Source organism: Phascolarctos cinereus, unplaced genomic scaffold (assembly GCF_003287225.1).
Source record: "Phascolarctos cinereus isolate Bilbo 61053 unplaced genomic scaffold, phaCin_HiC Scaffold_3;HRSCAF=262, whole genome shotgun sequence".
Taxonomy (NCBI): domain Eukaryota; kingdom Metazoa; phylum Chordata; class Mammalia; order Diprotodontia; family Phascolarctidae; genus Phascolarctos; species Phascolarctos cinereus.
In genome coordinates, this window is record NW_027555736.1 from 46,952,484 (window position 1) to 46,967,245 (window position 14,762).

Here is a 14,762-nt window from a genome sequence, read left to right on the forward strand (position 1 = left end):
CGGCCCCCTGCCCCCCCCAACCTATTATCACGCTTCTCTCCCACATGGACCCTCCATCTGCTCTGGCTGAGCTGGTCTCCACTGTCTGGGGCTCATGCCAGCTTCATCCCTGCTGGTTGCTTCATGCATGTTGTTCACCCCACTTCACCCCACACCCATGTGGAATCCCTTCCCTACCCTCTCCCAGGCCTCCCTATCTTTCAAGGGCCGGGTCAAGTCCTTCCTCCTCCAGGGAGACTACCCTGACTTCTCCTGTTCACAATAATGTCCCCCGTCTCTGAATGATCACAACCCTTGGGGTCTGAAACATGTGTCCCAGTGCTCAGGTGTGCCTCTCAGTCTTCCATGTGTGATTCTAGACTCCCCAACAAGATAGGGAGCTCCCTAAGAGCAAGAATACATCTCTTCCTTCTCTTCCCCCTCTCTCCTTCCTCCTCCCCCCTACCTCCTTCTCCTCCTTCCTCTCCTCCTCTTTCTCCTCCCCACCTCCTTTCTTCCCTCTTCCTCCTCCTCTCCCTCCTCCTCTTCTTCTTTCCCCCTACTCTTCCTTCCCCTCCTCCTCTCCCTCTTCCCCTCCTCCTCCTTCCCCTCTTCCTCTCCCTCTTCCCTTCCTTCTCTTCCCCTCCTCCTCCTTTCTTCTTCTTTCTCCCCCAACCTTTTCCTCCTCCTCTTTTTCTTCCTCCTCCTCCTCCTTCTTCATTCCTCCTTCTCCTCCTCCTCCTCTTCCTTCCCCCTTCTCCTCTTCCTCCTCTTCCCCTTTCCTCCTCCTTCCCTTCCTCCTTTTTCTCCTCCCCACCCTTCCCCCTCTTCCCTCTTCCCCTATCTCTTTCCCCTCCTCCTCTCCCTTTTCCCCTCCTTCTCTTCCTCCTCTCTTCCTTCTTCTCCCCCCACCTCCTTCTCCTTCTCCTCCTCCATCATCTCCTCCACAATACAGCTGGAGACAGAGATGAATCAACACTGTGCTAAAAGGAGCCGCTGTCCCAGAGCCCCCAGCCCCAAAGCTCCACTGCATTGCACCTATCATTTCTATAGAGCTTTACAAAGATTTGCCCAGTATCATCCCATTTCAGAGAGAAGGGAACTGAGGCTCAGAGATGGGGAAGTGGCTTGCCCAGTGTCAGACTATTAGTGGCAGGCCTGGGAGGCACTAGAGGGATCCCAACAGTCCTAGAAGGATTATTTATTCTCCAAGAGTAATGGGATCATAGACTTAGGGCCCCAAGGGGGAAGGACATTTACAAAGCTCCTACTATGTGTTTTTTTGGGGTTTTTTTAATATATGATCTCATTTGATCCTTACAACAGCCCTATGAAGTAGGTGCTATTAATATCTCCATTTTCAGTCGAAGAAACCGAGGCAAACAGAGGTTAAGTGACTTGTTCAGGGTTACACAGCTAGAATTGTATGAGGCTGGATTTGAACCCGAGTCTTCCTTACTCCAAGGCCCAGTGTTGTACCCACTAAGCCCCCAGATTCCTCCAAAAATCTTAGGGACCATCTAGCCCAGCCCCCTCTTTTGGTAGCTGAGGAACCCAAAGCTCAAGACCTGCCTGAGACAAATAAGGGCGAGGAGGAGTAGGAGCAGGGGCGGGATTTGAACCCCAGGCTTCCTGACTCTAGGTGAAGCAAGCCCTCCAAGGGTGGCCTTTCATAGACTTCCATCTCCCCACTAGTCAGCATGCTGTCTGCTAGGGCAGCACCCAGATGAAGCAGGACTTTACCTTGGCTGTCTCAGGGCATTCCACTTTATGCCATATTTGGACCCCACAGTGGGCCCAGGAGAGTAGGCAGCCTAGGATGTATCCAGCTTGGTGTTGGACCGTGGCACATGCAATCAGAGGGTAGTAGAGGGCTGGGTAGTAGAGCAAAGCCAAGGTCTTCCAGTAACCTAAAGGAAGATGGACAACCAGACAGACAGAGGAATTAGGGGGAGGGGTGGCAGAAAACAGAGGTGAGTTACTCAGGCAAAGCCTTGGGTTTTTCTCATGATGGTCACGTCAGGGAGCCCAGTGAGAGACCCTAGAAGCTACATCCTTGGCCTGTAGGGAGAAGAATCTGGTGGAAGGCAGTATGCCTTCTGCAAGATCTACTAAGCCCTATCTTGGGGCCTAGGCTTCTATTCTTTCCCCATGTCTGGAACATCACCACTCTCCCTGCTTCCCCTAGGCACCAGCCTGCCCCCCCATCATTACCACATCACCATCTCCCCTGGATTAGCCCCTCATTCTAAGCCTTCCTCCTTGCTGAATTCTTTCAGCATCCTGAGCTGATGATCTCATTCTGAACTTGGTCACATATTACTTCCAATTTGTCTTCTGTGTGTGACCCTTGGCTCCCCAACCATATTGGGAGCTCCCAAGGACAAGAAGCATGAATTCTCCCCGATCTCCTCCATATAGTCCCTGTCTATTACTGACCACCTCTAGCTGACTTCAGTGTTAGGCAGGGATAAGTAACTGGTAAATATAAAAAAAAATCAATTCTATTTGGCCCCAAGCTGCACTGAGCTATTGTGGGAGAAGGGACTAAAATAGGCTAAGCTTCCCTGAAAGTTAACTGGCTAATAGTAAGAGGAAGCTGGTAATGACCACGCAAGAGGGCTGGGTGCCAGACATTGGGCTGGGTCTGCCATATATGGTTAACTGAGAGTTGATCTTCATCCCACTACCTTCAAAGCTTCTTGAGTCTCTCTGTGACACCTAAGACAAGGATTATCAGCCTCATTTCCAAAATGGGGAAACCAAGGCCCACAAAAATAAAATTACTTGCCATGAGTTCACTCCATGAGTTATAAAGCAAGTGATTTGGTGAAGCAAAAATTCAAATTCAACTCTTGTGGCTGTCACACCAGATGACAAACCCTTTGCCAGTTACCATCGCCTAAGAGTTGACACACCTTCAATGCCTCGCTGCACTCCAGAAAGGGTTCCTGGATCTGAAGCAGAGCCCTCACCCCAAGGGATTTCACATGAGTCAGCATGCTGGAAGAAGCCCAGCAAATCTCCCTTTGACCTGGCCAGCTAAGCCCCGGAGGGTATGTTTGCCGTAGCCTAAGATGCCCATTCAGCAGCACATGTTTCTCTCTGCCAACCTCAGGACCCATGTCCCCACCCCTTCCAGGCAGTAACCAGAAGTCACCTGATAAAGCAATTGGCACAGACACAACCCCACCCCCGCCCTGAACACAGAAGAATTGGGAGGGAGCAATGCAACATGGTTCAGAAAATGAACATTTAGACAAGCTATCTTCACTGATGGTCTCAATGTCCAATGTCTCCTCCCCTCCCCCGGTCCATGCGTCATCGTTGGCTTTTCCCCAGTGCATAGAATGCTATATTCCCCTGCTAGGAATAGCTTCTGGGATCCTCTGTGCTGCATGTCCTCCAAAGAACAGCTCAAGATCCTCAATCACAGAATCTCTCAGGTCAGAAATGAACTGTCCGATGTGCTCCTATCTATACAGAAACCTCTCTTAGAGCATCCCCAGGGATGGGGAGCCCACTACTTCCTAAAGCAGCCCAGACCACCCTCTAGCAGACTTGCTGCCTCTACCCAACGCTTTTAGATCAGCTCTTTGGGAGCAGAACAAGTTCCACACTTCAGCCCTCCAAATGCCTGAGGACTGTTGTAGCTTCCCAAGGCTCCTCTTCTCCAGACTAAATGCCCCCAGTTCTTATAAGAGACCCTCCTTCATGAGCACTCTCCTTTCCTCCCCATCCTGCTTTGTGCCCCTCTCATGTCCTCCAGCCAGTTAGTATCATCCTATAAGATGTCACAACTGAACAGGTACTCCAGATGGGCTCTGAGCAGGGCAGGAGCAGAGATGCCATCTCATACATTCTCCATATTCTGCCATGTCTCCAGGAGTTCCTCTCTGACTGTCCCAGCCCTTTATGTTCATGAGGTCACAGATTTAAAGCTGGATGGGGCCTTAGAAATCTTTGAGTACAATGCCTTCATATTATAGACAAAGAAACAGAGAACCCCAGTAGTTATATAATTTGTCCAAGGTCACACAGCTAGTGAATGGCACAAGCATAGGCAGCTAGGTTGTGAAGTGCCTGGAGTCAGGAAGACTTGAGTTCAAATACAGCCTTAGATGCTAGCTGTGTGACCCTGGGCAAGTCATTTAACCCTGTTTGTCTCAGTTTCCTCATATGTAAAATGAGCTGGGGTAGGAAATGGCAAACCACTCCAAGTATCTTTACCAAGAAAACCCCAAATGGGGTCATGAAGAGTCAGACATGACTGAAACAATTGAACAGTAAATCCTCTGATCCCAAATCCATCTGAACCCCACAACCTAACATTTGCTGATGTTTCCCATGTGTCTGGGCCAACCACGTGGCCAGGAGAGTAAGTAAATGCATGGTGGTTGGTCAATGAATTTCCCTCAGGCCTGAAGTCTTTCAAACAAAACTCACCAGGCAGTTGACATTTATGATTACAGCTCTCCTAAATAGAGGCTGAACTGTTTTGCCCCTATCCTATGGGATTTGCTTTCCTAGATACGCCTCACTACCTTCCCCCAGCCAGAAGTGGACTATCTCTGAAACACCATTTAGCCAGTCAGAGTAAGAGAATTGATTCCATATGCTGGTACTCACTCAGTGCTCCTGGATCATAGAACTGGAAGGACCTTAGAGGTCATCTTAATAATCACTCTTAGATGAAGGAACTAAAACCCATAGAGGTTAGTGACTTACCCAAGGTCACAAAGTAGTAAGCAGCCAAGGTAGGATTTGAACCCAGGTCTCTTGCATCCCTATGCAACATCCCAACATAGTATGCCACAATGGCCTACTCTCAGCTTGGGACTCTGGGGAGATCCTGATATTTGAAATTAAGTAAACCAAGAGGGAACTGAAGTGTTAACAGAAATTCCACTAGGCAGATCCAGTGAGGACTCCAAAAGATATCAATAAAGCCAATAGCTAGGCAGACTGGCAGTCAATAAACTGGAAAGCCAGGCTTGCTTGTCCAAAATGCTGTTGGCTAATCACCAAAGCTGAGACATTCAAACTGATTGGCTGCTTGCAGACTGGACAAGACAAATCTGGCCTTCCAGTTCATTGACCACTCTTCTACCTAACCACTGGCTTTACTGATGTCTTCTGGCCCCCATTTGATCCATTTAACCGAGGCTTCATCAATACCTGATTTCTTTATTTATTTTTTATGAAAAGAAATCATTGGAAACCTAAGATCTTAATTATCCATCCTGCTCCAGGGAAGCCTGGAGAGGCAGCTGGTGCTGAGAGGTGATGCTATCTATTCTTAGCACGTGGTAGGTTGCATGGAGGAGTTGAGAGCAAAAGTTTGGAGAAGGAATTCAAAGCATCAAGGTGGAAGCAACTGAGTGTTGAAAGAGAGTGCCCTAGAAAGCATAATGCTGGTTGACTTAGAGGCAGCTAGTTAACCTAGTGGACCTGTAGTCATGAAGACCTGAGTTTGAATTCTGCCTCAGATGCTTACTAACACTGTGACTTCCCCCAAACATCTCATCCTTAGTTTCCTCATCTGTAAAATGGGGTAATGATAGCACTGCCCTCATAGGGTTGTTATAAGGAGCATCTATCTATCTATCATCTATATATCTATCCATCCATCCATCCATCTATCTATCTATCTATCTATCTATCTATCTATCTATCTATCTATCTATCTATCTATCTATCATCTATCCCCAAACACTTACAATGCTACTAATAGCTAGTATTTACATGGTATTTCAAGGTTTGCAAAGAACTTTATAGATGTATTTTATATGTGTGTGTGTGTGTGTGTGTGTGTGTGTGTATATAAAATACATTTATAAAGCTCTTTGAAAACCTTAAAATACTATGTAAATGCTAGCTATTAGTAGCATTATAAATGTTAGTTATTTTCAACATTATCAATATCAGCCATTACTAGCATTCGTCTAATGCTAAACCCAAAGAGAGGAGAAAGCACTGATGATGGGATTTCAGGCATTGTCATAGGTAAGCAGGGATATATTTCTAGGCAAGGAGGCCTTCCCTGATCATCCTCCATCACCCCACACAACCAGACCCTTCTTCCCATTACAGAGAGGTGCCTCTATGTTTCACCCCCTCCCCAGTCCTATGGGGGAAGGACAGCCATAAGTGACCCACAACTACACACAGTACTACCTTGACCAGCTGGGGAGGAGATGGGAACGAAGGGCAAAGGGTCGTCATCTAAACCCAGCACACAGAGGTTAGTGAAGAGGATCCCAAACACAGCCACAGGCACCAGCCGGCCACTTTCTTCTGCCAAGAAATCCCAAGGGCTGCAGTCAAATGGATGAGATACAGGGGGTTGGGGGTTGGGGTGGGGGAGATGGGAACAGGGATGAGGAGAGATATTAAGTTAGGCACAGGATAGCAGTCCCTCCCACGCACACTGCTCACATTTCAATCCTGTCATCTCATCAGGTTTCCATGACACCCCTCTGAGATGGGGCCATTTCTATTTCACAGACAAAGCAACTGAGTCTCAGAAAGGTTAAGTGACCTGCCCTGGAACCCACAGCTAACTCCTGGTTGCTCTAGAAGAGATGGCCCCTCCCCCATCAGGATTTCTAAACCTTGTAGGGAATTCTAGAAATTTCAAAAGAACGTACCCAGTGTCTACAGAACCAAGGATTCTAGTCAAGTCTTCGACAGTCACAGGATATCTGTGAAATCCTTGAGTATCTCCAAATTCACCTGACTTTTGATAGATGCCTACTGGCAATGAACTTGGACCAATGCTCTGAATAATCAGTCATATTCATCAAACACTTTCTGGTCCAACATCCCTGAAGACAGGCATGCAGTTTTATTATTCTCATTATTTATTAGAGATTAGAAAGTTGAGGCTTATCCAAGGTCATACAAAAAACACATAGCAGAATTGGTATTTAATCCCAAACTCTTAGATTTTAAATCCAGGCCTCCTTCTACTATAGACAGCATTGCCTCTGGTCTTAGGTCCTGCAGGTTCAGGTTCTTAGATGCTTCTCCCCATCCCAGATCCTTCTCCTCACCTGGGAAGTCCAAAGGTCCCATGCCAGCACCCCAGGCAGAGCTTCCGGCGTTTCACTAGCAGGGACAGCAGCAAGATGGTGGCCAGCTACAAGGGAGAGAGGCAAATCCAACTGGGGTGATTGTGAGCATTCAGCACAGAACCCCAGTATCTCAGAGGTGGAAGAGAGCTCATTTTGACCCACTTGTACCTGGACAGGAATCATCTGTGCAGTGCTCTGAGAAGTAGTCATCCAGCTGGGGAGGGGGTTCTTAGGATTGGGGACAACCCATGTAATATCACTTAGGACAGAGTGAGTGATTGAATGAATGAATGAATGAATGAATGAATGAATGAATGAATGAAAAATCATTTGTTTAGTGCTTACTAAGTGCTAAGCCCTGGGAATACAATTAGAAAGGCAAGATAGTCTCTGTTCTCAGGAAGCTTACATTTTAATAAGGGGAGATAGCAGAAGCAAAGAAGGGCATCCCTACACAAAGCCCAAATTGGCCAGGATTGTCCCAGGAAACTGGGCCCTGATACCAAGTGGTCAAGGACTCTACTCCCTACTGTTGCCTTTCCCTCTTACCACAGAAAGGGGTGTTTAGTCAGTTTCCCCAGGATGCTCCCCCTTTCCCTAGTTCATCCCCCATTGATCCCTGCTGTGTCCTTCCTCAGAACGACTCTCTTTTATCTATGCCTGAATTGGGCCTGATCTAACATAGAGATCTAGACATACATCACTCCCCTGGGGCTCAAGAATCTTTGATGGCCCCTTACTGCCTAAATGTGAAAGCACTATTTAAATGTTGTTTGCTGAAGATGAGGCAGGTGGAGGGGAGAGCTGCAGACTCCTTACCCTGGGATCTAAAGCCCTCCAAATTTTGGCTCCCTCTTTATTTCACTGTACACAATTAAACAGATCTTTATTAAGCTGTATGTGAGGCACAGACCTAGGTAGTAGGAAGATAAAAATCGCAATATGACAATCTTTGCCCTAAAGGAACTTGTGATCTCGTAGGAGGTCTGTGATTTACACAAATAAGTGAGTGTGATAGGAGACAGACTGAAATCAGGACAAAAGGAATATCTATGAAAGTGCTCTAGCAAAGTTTGAAAGTCAATACTGTCAGTTCAGGGAAAGCCTCATGGGGCTGAGCCTAAAAAGAAAAGGATTCCAAGAGATGGAGAGGAAGAGAGGAGGCAGGGGTGGATGATGCCGGAGGCAGAAGAGGACAGAAGGGAATTAGAGACAGGCAAGTAACAGGGCAAAGGGAGTGGCATAAAATACATTAGAAGGATTCGAGGCAAAGGAAGCCCCTGCAGGTTTGAAGGTGGGGAGGAACACAGTCAGACTGGGCATGAGGAAAGCTATTTTGGCAATAGTGGGTTATCTAGGGGAGACACTAGCAGTTCAAGGGCCATTGTGAGAGCCTAGGCAAGAGGTGAGAGGAATCTGAGAGCGGCCAGGGAGGGGATGGAAAGGAGAGATACCAGAGAGGCTGAATATGCAGGAAATGGTAACCGATTAGTCTGCAGGAGGTGAGAGGGAGGGAAGAGTCCATGAAGACTCTAAGTTTGGAGCCCGTTTGACTGAGAGGACGGAGTGATAGCAGTAGGAATAGGGATGTTGGAAGGGAGGGCTTAAGGAGGGAGAATGAGTTTGGTTTTTGGACAGGTGGAGTTTAGATGGATGTCCAGGAGCAGATGTGGAGCAGGTATCTGGAGGTAAGGGCTGGAGAGCTAAAGGGAAGCTTAGGAATGTGCTGGGATAGAGACTGGGGGTCAAGCGCGCAGAGGTGATACCTGGAGCCAAGTGAATGAATGGTTGGAAAGAGAAAGAGAAGGGGAAGGGGAAAGAAAAGGGAAGAGGAGGAGATAGGGGAGGAGAGGAGAGAGAAGGGGCTAAGGATGGAGTCTTGAAGACACCCACACATGTATATTCCTATAAAACCAAATTATTAGCAGTTTGCTGACTCCTACCCACCTGCTTCTGCCTCTGGACACTCATTCACATTCCTAGAATCCCCACCTCAGTCTGTCTGTTGAAATCTTTCTCTTTCTTTCAGACTCAGCTCAGCCGCTACGAAGCCTTTCCTGATCCCTTCTAGCTGAAAACATTCTCTCACATTTTCCTAGAACACTTTGTACCTCTTTTTTACCTCCATCAATTTCTATTTTTTATTAAATTTATTTGTGTGCCTGTTTTAATTTCCCTACTAGACTGTAAGCTTTTTGAGGGCGGAACAGAGTCTTTTTTCCCTAGAAATCCTTGCATAGCGCTTCACACTTGATAAATGCTAGGCAGCACAGTAGATAGAGCATTTAGGCCTGGAGTCACGGAGAACTGAGTTCAAACCTGTCCTCAGATACTTACTAGCTATGTGACCCTGGACAAGTCACTTAACCACTGGTTGCCTCAGTGTCCTCATCTGTAAAATGGGGGTATCGTAATAGGACCTACCTCACAAGGTTGTTGGGAGGATCAAATGAGATGATATTCGTAAATTGCTTATCTCTGCGTCCGGCACATAGCAGGCATTTAATAGGTGCTCATTTCCTTCCTCCCTTGTTTGACATCCTGGCTCCAGCCATGCTTCCAGGCTGATTGTGAACTATCCCTCACCCTGCACTTTTCAGTGCAGCCCCCTCACTGCTCCTCACATGGGACGTTCCCTCTCTATCTCTGAGCTGGATGCCCTTCCTCCCCACCCTGACCTCTCAGATCCATTCTCCTCCAGCTCAAGTTTTCCCTGAGACCTTTTCTGACCCCCACCCCCAGCTGCCGAGGCCCTTTGTGTATAAGGTGTTTCATATAAACCTCTGTATACTTTTACGTCTTCGTGGATGGGTGGATGTCGTCTCCCCTAATAGTTTATAAGCCTGAGGACAAAGACGGCTTCATTTTCGTATGCACCCCTAGTGCCACAGGAGGTACACAGTAGGTGGCTTAATAAATAAGTGCCTGTCGATTGGGCGAATGAGTGCAACACTTGGCGTCCCAGCACTGGCGGGGCTTCAGCACCACCTGTCCTAGGGCAGGCGTTGGGAAGGCAGGAGAGCCCCGGGCCCGGGTGTACTCACCGACAGCGGGGCCAAGCACGTATGGTAAAGGCTGGGTGGGAAGCTGTGTTGGCAGGCCAGAATAGCTCTGGAGACACAGGGAGAGAGAGGCACAGAGACATGAACAGAGCTCACCCAAGCCTGGCCAGAGACAGGCCACATGCCAGCAGGCCATCGTGCGCCATCCCCACGTTTCAGTTCCCTTATTGACAACACTTGTCTTTGGCATTCCTGGCCGTCTGCCCCCTGCCCAACATTCTCCCTCATGGCTCCCCAACATGCTCCGGCCTCACTGGGTACTTCACCCTCCCCAGCGGGTATGGACTGTTACGTTTGGAATCACGGGGTCTGGGTTCAAATCCTGCACCTGACACCATGGGCAAGTCGCCTCGCCTCCCTGAGACCTCAGTTGGCATAGATGTGAAACAAAGGAACTGGGCTCAGTGATGTCGGCCTACTTTCCGTGATGCTATGAACATCCTCATTCTAGGCTCTGCACTTAACTCGTGGTGCTCCCCCAACCCTAGAATGACCTCCCTTCTCAATCCTCTCCCTTCTTGAAGGCTTCTTTCTAGGGCCACCTCCTCCGAGAAGTCTTCCCTAACTGCTGGAGCCCACATCCTTCTTGGAACTCCTGCAGCCCTCAAAGTCTGGCCAGCCGGTCTTACTTGGGATTCCACACCATTGTGTCTCACTCTTTGTTTCACGTGTGAGCCAGGGGATGACTAGATGGACACATTGCTTTATAGGGAACCAGCAGATATGAGATCAAGTCAATTCAATGGTCATTTATTAAATTTCTGCTATATACCAGGTACTACAGAGCTTACATTCTTCTAGCTTCAAGTCCTACTTCTAACACTTAGAAGATGTGTGACTTTAGGTAAGTCACTTCCTCTCTCTTTGCCTCAGTTTCCTCATCTGTAAAATGAGGTGGTTAGATGAGATATCCTCTTAAGATGACTTCCAATTCTAATGTTCTCCACATCTATGCCTCATCAACTAGCCTGTGAGAACACTATAGTGAAAGACTGTCTCCTCCTCCTCTTCCTCCTCCTCATTTTCTCCAAGCGCCCCCCCCCCCGCCACTTCTCCTACAACACCCACCAGGGCTCTGTGGATACAGAAGCTGCTCGGTAGAACTGGCAGTTAATTGATACAGCTCAGTAGTCCTAGCTGGGAAAAATGACTGAAGAGAACACCAGGGGCCTTGCATGGGTTCCTAAGTCCATATGCAACTCTTTCTATAAGGGTGAAGGATTGGGGCAGGGGTTCAAGAGGAACACAGCTTGAAGATTAGGGAAAGAACAGAGAACGTCCTGAGCTAGATGGATATACAGGGAAAGAAGGCTGATGGACAAAACGTTCCAGGCCTGAAAGAGATCTATCTCCCCACCAACTCCATCTTGCCAATACATCCCTACTTCTTCATTCCCTGCCCTCATCTGTCCTGGCTCCCACAGCAATCCAACAGGACATTCAAGTGCATTCCCATGGCTCGCTTCCTTCACATTGTCCTTGGGAAATTACAACCAAGCGTGCACAAGAGGCCTCCAATAAGCTGGCCCTACAAGATGGAGAACACTGTGACCCCATAACCAGAAACATCTCAGCTTCATTGCCTGAGGCTAAAACCACCTCTTCCTCTCTCTCTCTCTCTCTCACAGTGAAATACTTAGGGAGTGAGAGCCAGCAAAGAACTTACCAAGTCATCTGGTCCCCTCCTTTTGGCAAGGAGTCTGGTAGGGGATGGAAGGAGTTAGGAACAGAGCTTTCTTTGCAACCGGAGCTGTGATTCCTATGGTCTCATGAAAACCCCCTATCAAAATCCACCCTTCCCCCTACCTTTATACTTAAAAACCACGTTTCATGCAGATAGATTGTTTCTCCAGCGTCCTCATCGGCAAATGGATTCGAGGACCTCTGGGATTCCTTCCAGCCCTAACATTCAAAGAGAATAGGATTCTAGGGTTCCTAGGGGGTACTCTGGCTGAGCCCAGGAACTGAGTCTTGGTGAATGATGTCCAAATAACTCCTGAGAGCAGGTTTGATAGGAAGAGGACCATACAGACAAGGGGAGGAGGCAGAAAGTAAGGAATGCTGGGAAAATGAAAGACAAACTCCAGCACTTGCAAGAAAAATTATGATTATTTTTTATATGGTTCCCACAGTGGAACTTCTACCTCCTCTCCCACAAAGACAGGAACTTTACACTGGAGCCTTCTTAGAGTGTGTCCTTGAACCATAGGGTTCATAACCAAAAAGGACTTCAGTTACCAAGTCTAATCCTTTCATTTTACACATGAGGAAACAGACTCAGACAAGAAGTGATTTACCACTTACAGTGGCAGAGCTGGGATGGAAACCCAGGTTTTCTGACTCCAAATCCAGTATTTTTCTGCTATGTCAGAATGCATAGGTGACATCTCCCCATGGTAGAGGGATCCACTCAATCCCATATCCTCCTCCATTTCATACCTCATATGATCAAATGAGAGATTTATGAAGCACTCAGTACAGTGCCTGGCAAACAGTAGGTGCTTAATAAATACGTGTTCCCTCCCTTTCCCGCTGTCTATCACGATATGGGCTATGTTCACACATACACACACACACCAATCAGATGATGTCTCTTTGTCCTTTGTCCCTACCCTCTGGGCAGGCATCCACTCTCTGGACTTCGAGATATTCCTGACATTCCAGATGTACCCCTAATTCATTCCAGTCTCCATACCCCATGGGGACCTTTGGAAATGCTGGAGGGGAGAGGAGGAAAGTGGAAATTCTTATTTTATAGGCATTTCTCGAGGATGTCTGGTGCAATGGGAGGAGCCCTGAGTTAAGAGTCAGGAAGTCTACACTCCACAGCTTTGTACATTGTTCTAACTCGCTCTCTGGGCATTACTATGGGCAAGGCACTTCCTGTCTCTGAGTCTCAGTTTTCTCATGTGTGAAATGGGGATAATAATGATCCCTTCCCTACTACCCCTATAAAGATACTGTGAAGATCAAATGACAGGTAGGAAAGTGCTTTGGAAAGCATAAAGTAATGTGCAGATGTAAGTTTTTATTTATTTTTTTCTCATGATGAGATTCAGAGTAAATCCATCCAGAAAATGACATTTCTTCACTAGCTCATCACTTTCCACTGAATTAGCCAGCCTTTGAGACCCCTACAGTCAGTACTTTTCTAATTCCTTCCCATCATGCCCATCACTTTTGACTTCTGCTCCCCAGGGAAAGATGAAGATATTTGACAGAGAAGACTGTCTAGGGCTCCAGCCCACCTTAAACAAAGGGAACTAGTGATCACATCTGAGCTAACATAGGCTAACCAAGGACCAGTTCTGCTGCATGAACTTTGTAGCCACCAGGGTACTAATCTGATTTATCAGTGCAATTCCATAGATGTGGTGGACTTGGAAGGGATAAAGGCATTCAACACAGTCCCTGATGATATCCTTGTGGACCAGATCAAAGAGATATGGGAAGATGACGAGATATGAAAGATGAGATGTTTTTGGCATTTTGGAGGCAACCAGGGTTAAGTAACTTGCCCAGGGTCACACAGCTAGTAACTGTCTGAGGTCAGATTTGAACTCAGGTCCTCCATGGCCAGTGCTCCATCCACTGCACCACCTACTGCCAGAGAGATTATGTAGATAGGCGTACTTCAAATGTATTGACTGGACAGACCCAAAGAATGATGAAGAATATCAACCTAGAAGGAGATCTATAGGTGGGCATCACAGGAGTGTCCTTGGCTCTGTTCAATGCAATTTTTCTTCATTGACTTGAATGAAAGAATAGACAGTTTGCTTCTCAGATTTGTGGATGGCATAAAACCAGGAAGGGCAGCTGGATGACAGAATTGTGATCCTCAAATATCTGAACAAAATTAAAAATTATGTTCTGAATCTAATAGGAGAAAATTCAATACAAGTAAGTCTAAGTTGTATAACTGGGTTGAAAAAACCCAACTGTATACAAACAAAAGGGTGGAGATCTGGGTAGACAATTACAGTTCATGAAAAAAAAGCTTGTGGGTTTTTACCAGACTGTAAACTCAACATGAAGTAAGAGCATGGTGTGGAAGCCAAAAGGTAATTCAATCTTAGGATGTACTGAGAGGATTTTAATGTCCAGAATGAAGAGCTTCTCTGCTCTGTGCCCTGGTCAGACCACATCTGGAGTACTGTGCTCATGGCTGGACATCACGTCATGTGAACAGTGGTTGAAAGAATGCAACATAAAATATGTGATGCGTGCCATGGGGAAGTGGGCTTGGATTTCTTTTGGAGAGCTCTGGAGAAGAGAACTAGATAGAATGGAATGAAGATGTCCCGTCTGAGCTGTCCAAAGCGGAGATGGGCTGCGTCAGGAGCCAATGAGGTTCTCACGACCGGAGGTCCTCCAGCAAAGGACAGTGGATGGCCCGGGGAGCAGAAGCGAAGGTGGGCAGTCAGAGGACCTCTATTTGAACCTTAGCTCTGGGACTTAACACTTTGGTGATGCTGAACCGTTCTGCCTCTCAAACAATCAATCAACAAGCGTCTGTTGGTTGCCTTTTATGTGCCAAGCACTGTGCTAGGTCTCCTCAATTCAGTGGGTTCTATTCCTTAGATATGTTTTATCTGACCAAGCCATTAGCCACCACCAGTAGAGAACAGGACCTTGAAAATCA

At 47.2% G+C, this 14,762-nt stretch overlaps 1 protein-coding gene across 3 annotated transcripts in view; it reads right to left on the minus strand.

Annotated features, from left to right (window-relative positions):
• Positions 1-14,762, minus strand: part of STRA6 (signaling receptor and transporter of retinol STRA6) — a 77,757-nt gene that overhangs the window by 31,004 nt on the left and 31,991 nt on the right. For all 3 annotated transcript variants that reach the window (XM_078150802.1, XM_020994695.2, XM_020994696.2), the window contains exons 3-6: positions 10,100-10,166; positions 7,035-7,120; positions 6,157-6,296; positions 1,723-1,889 (exon numbers count right to left, since the gene is read on the minus strand). In XM_078150802.1, the coding sequence (XP_078006928.1) occupies positions 1,723-1,889; positions 6,157-6,296; positions 7,035-7,120; positions 10,100-10,166 (460 nt within the window). The remainder of the gene's footprint in view (positions 1-1,722; positions 1,890-6,156; positions 6,297-7,034; positions 7,121-10,099; positions 10,167-14,762) is intronic.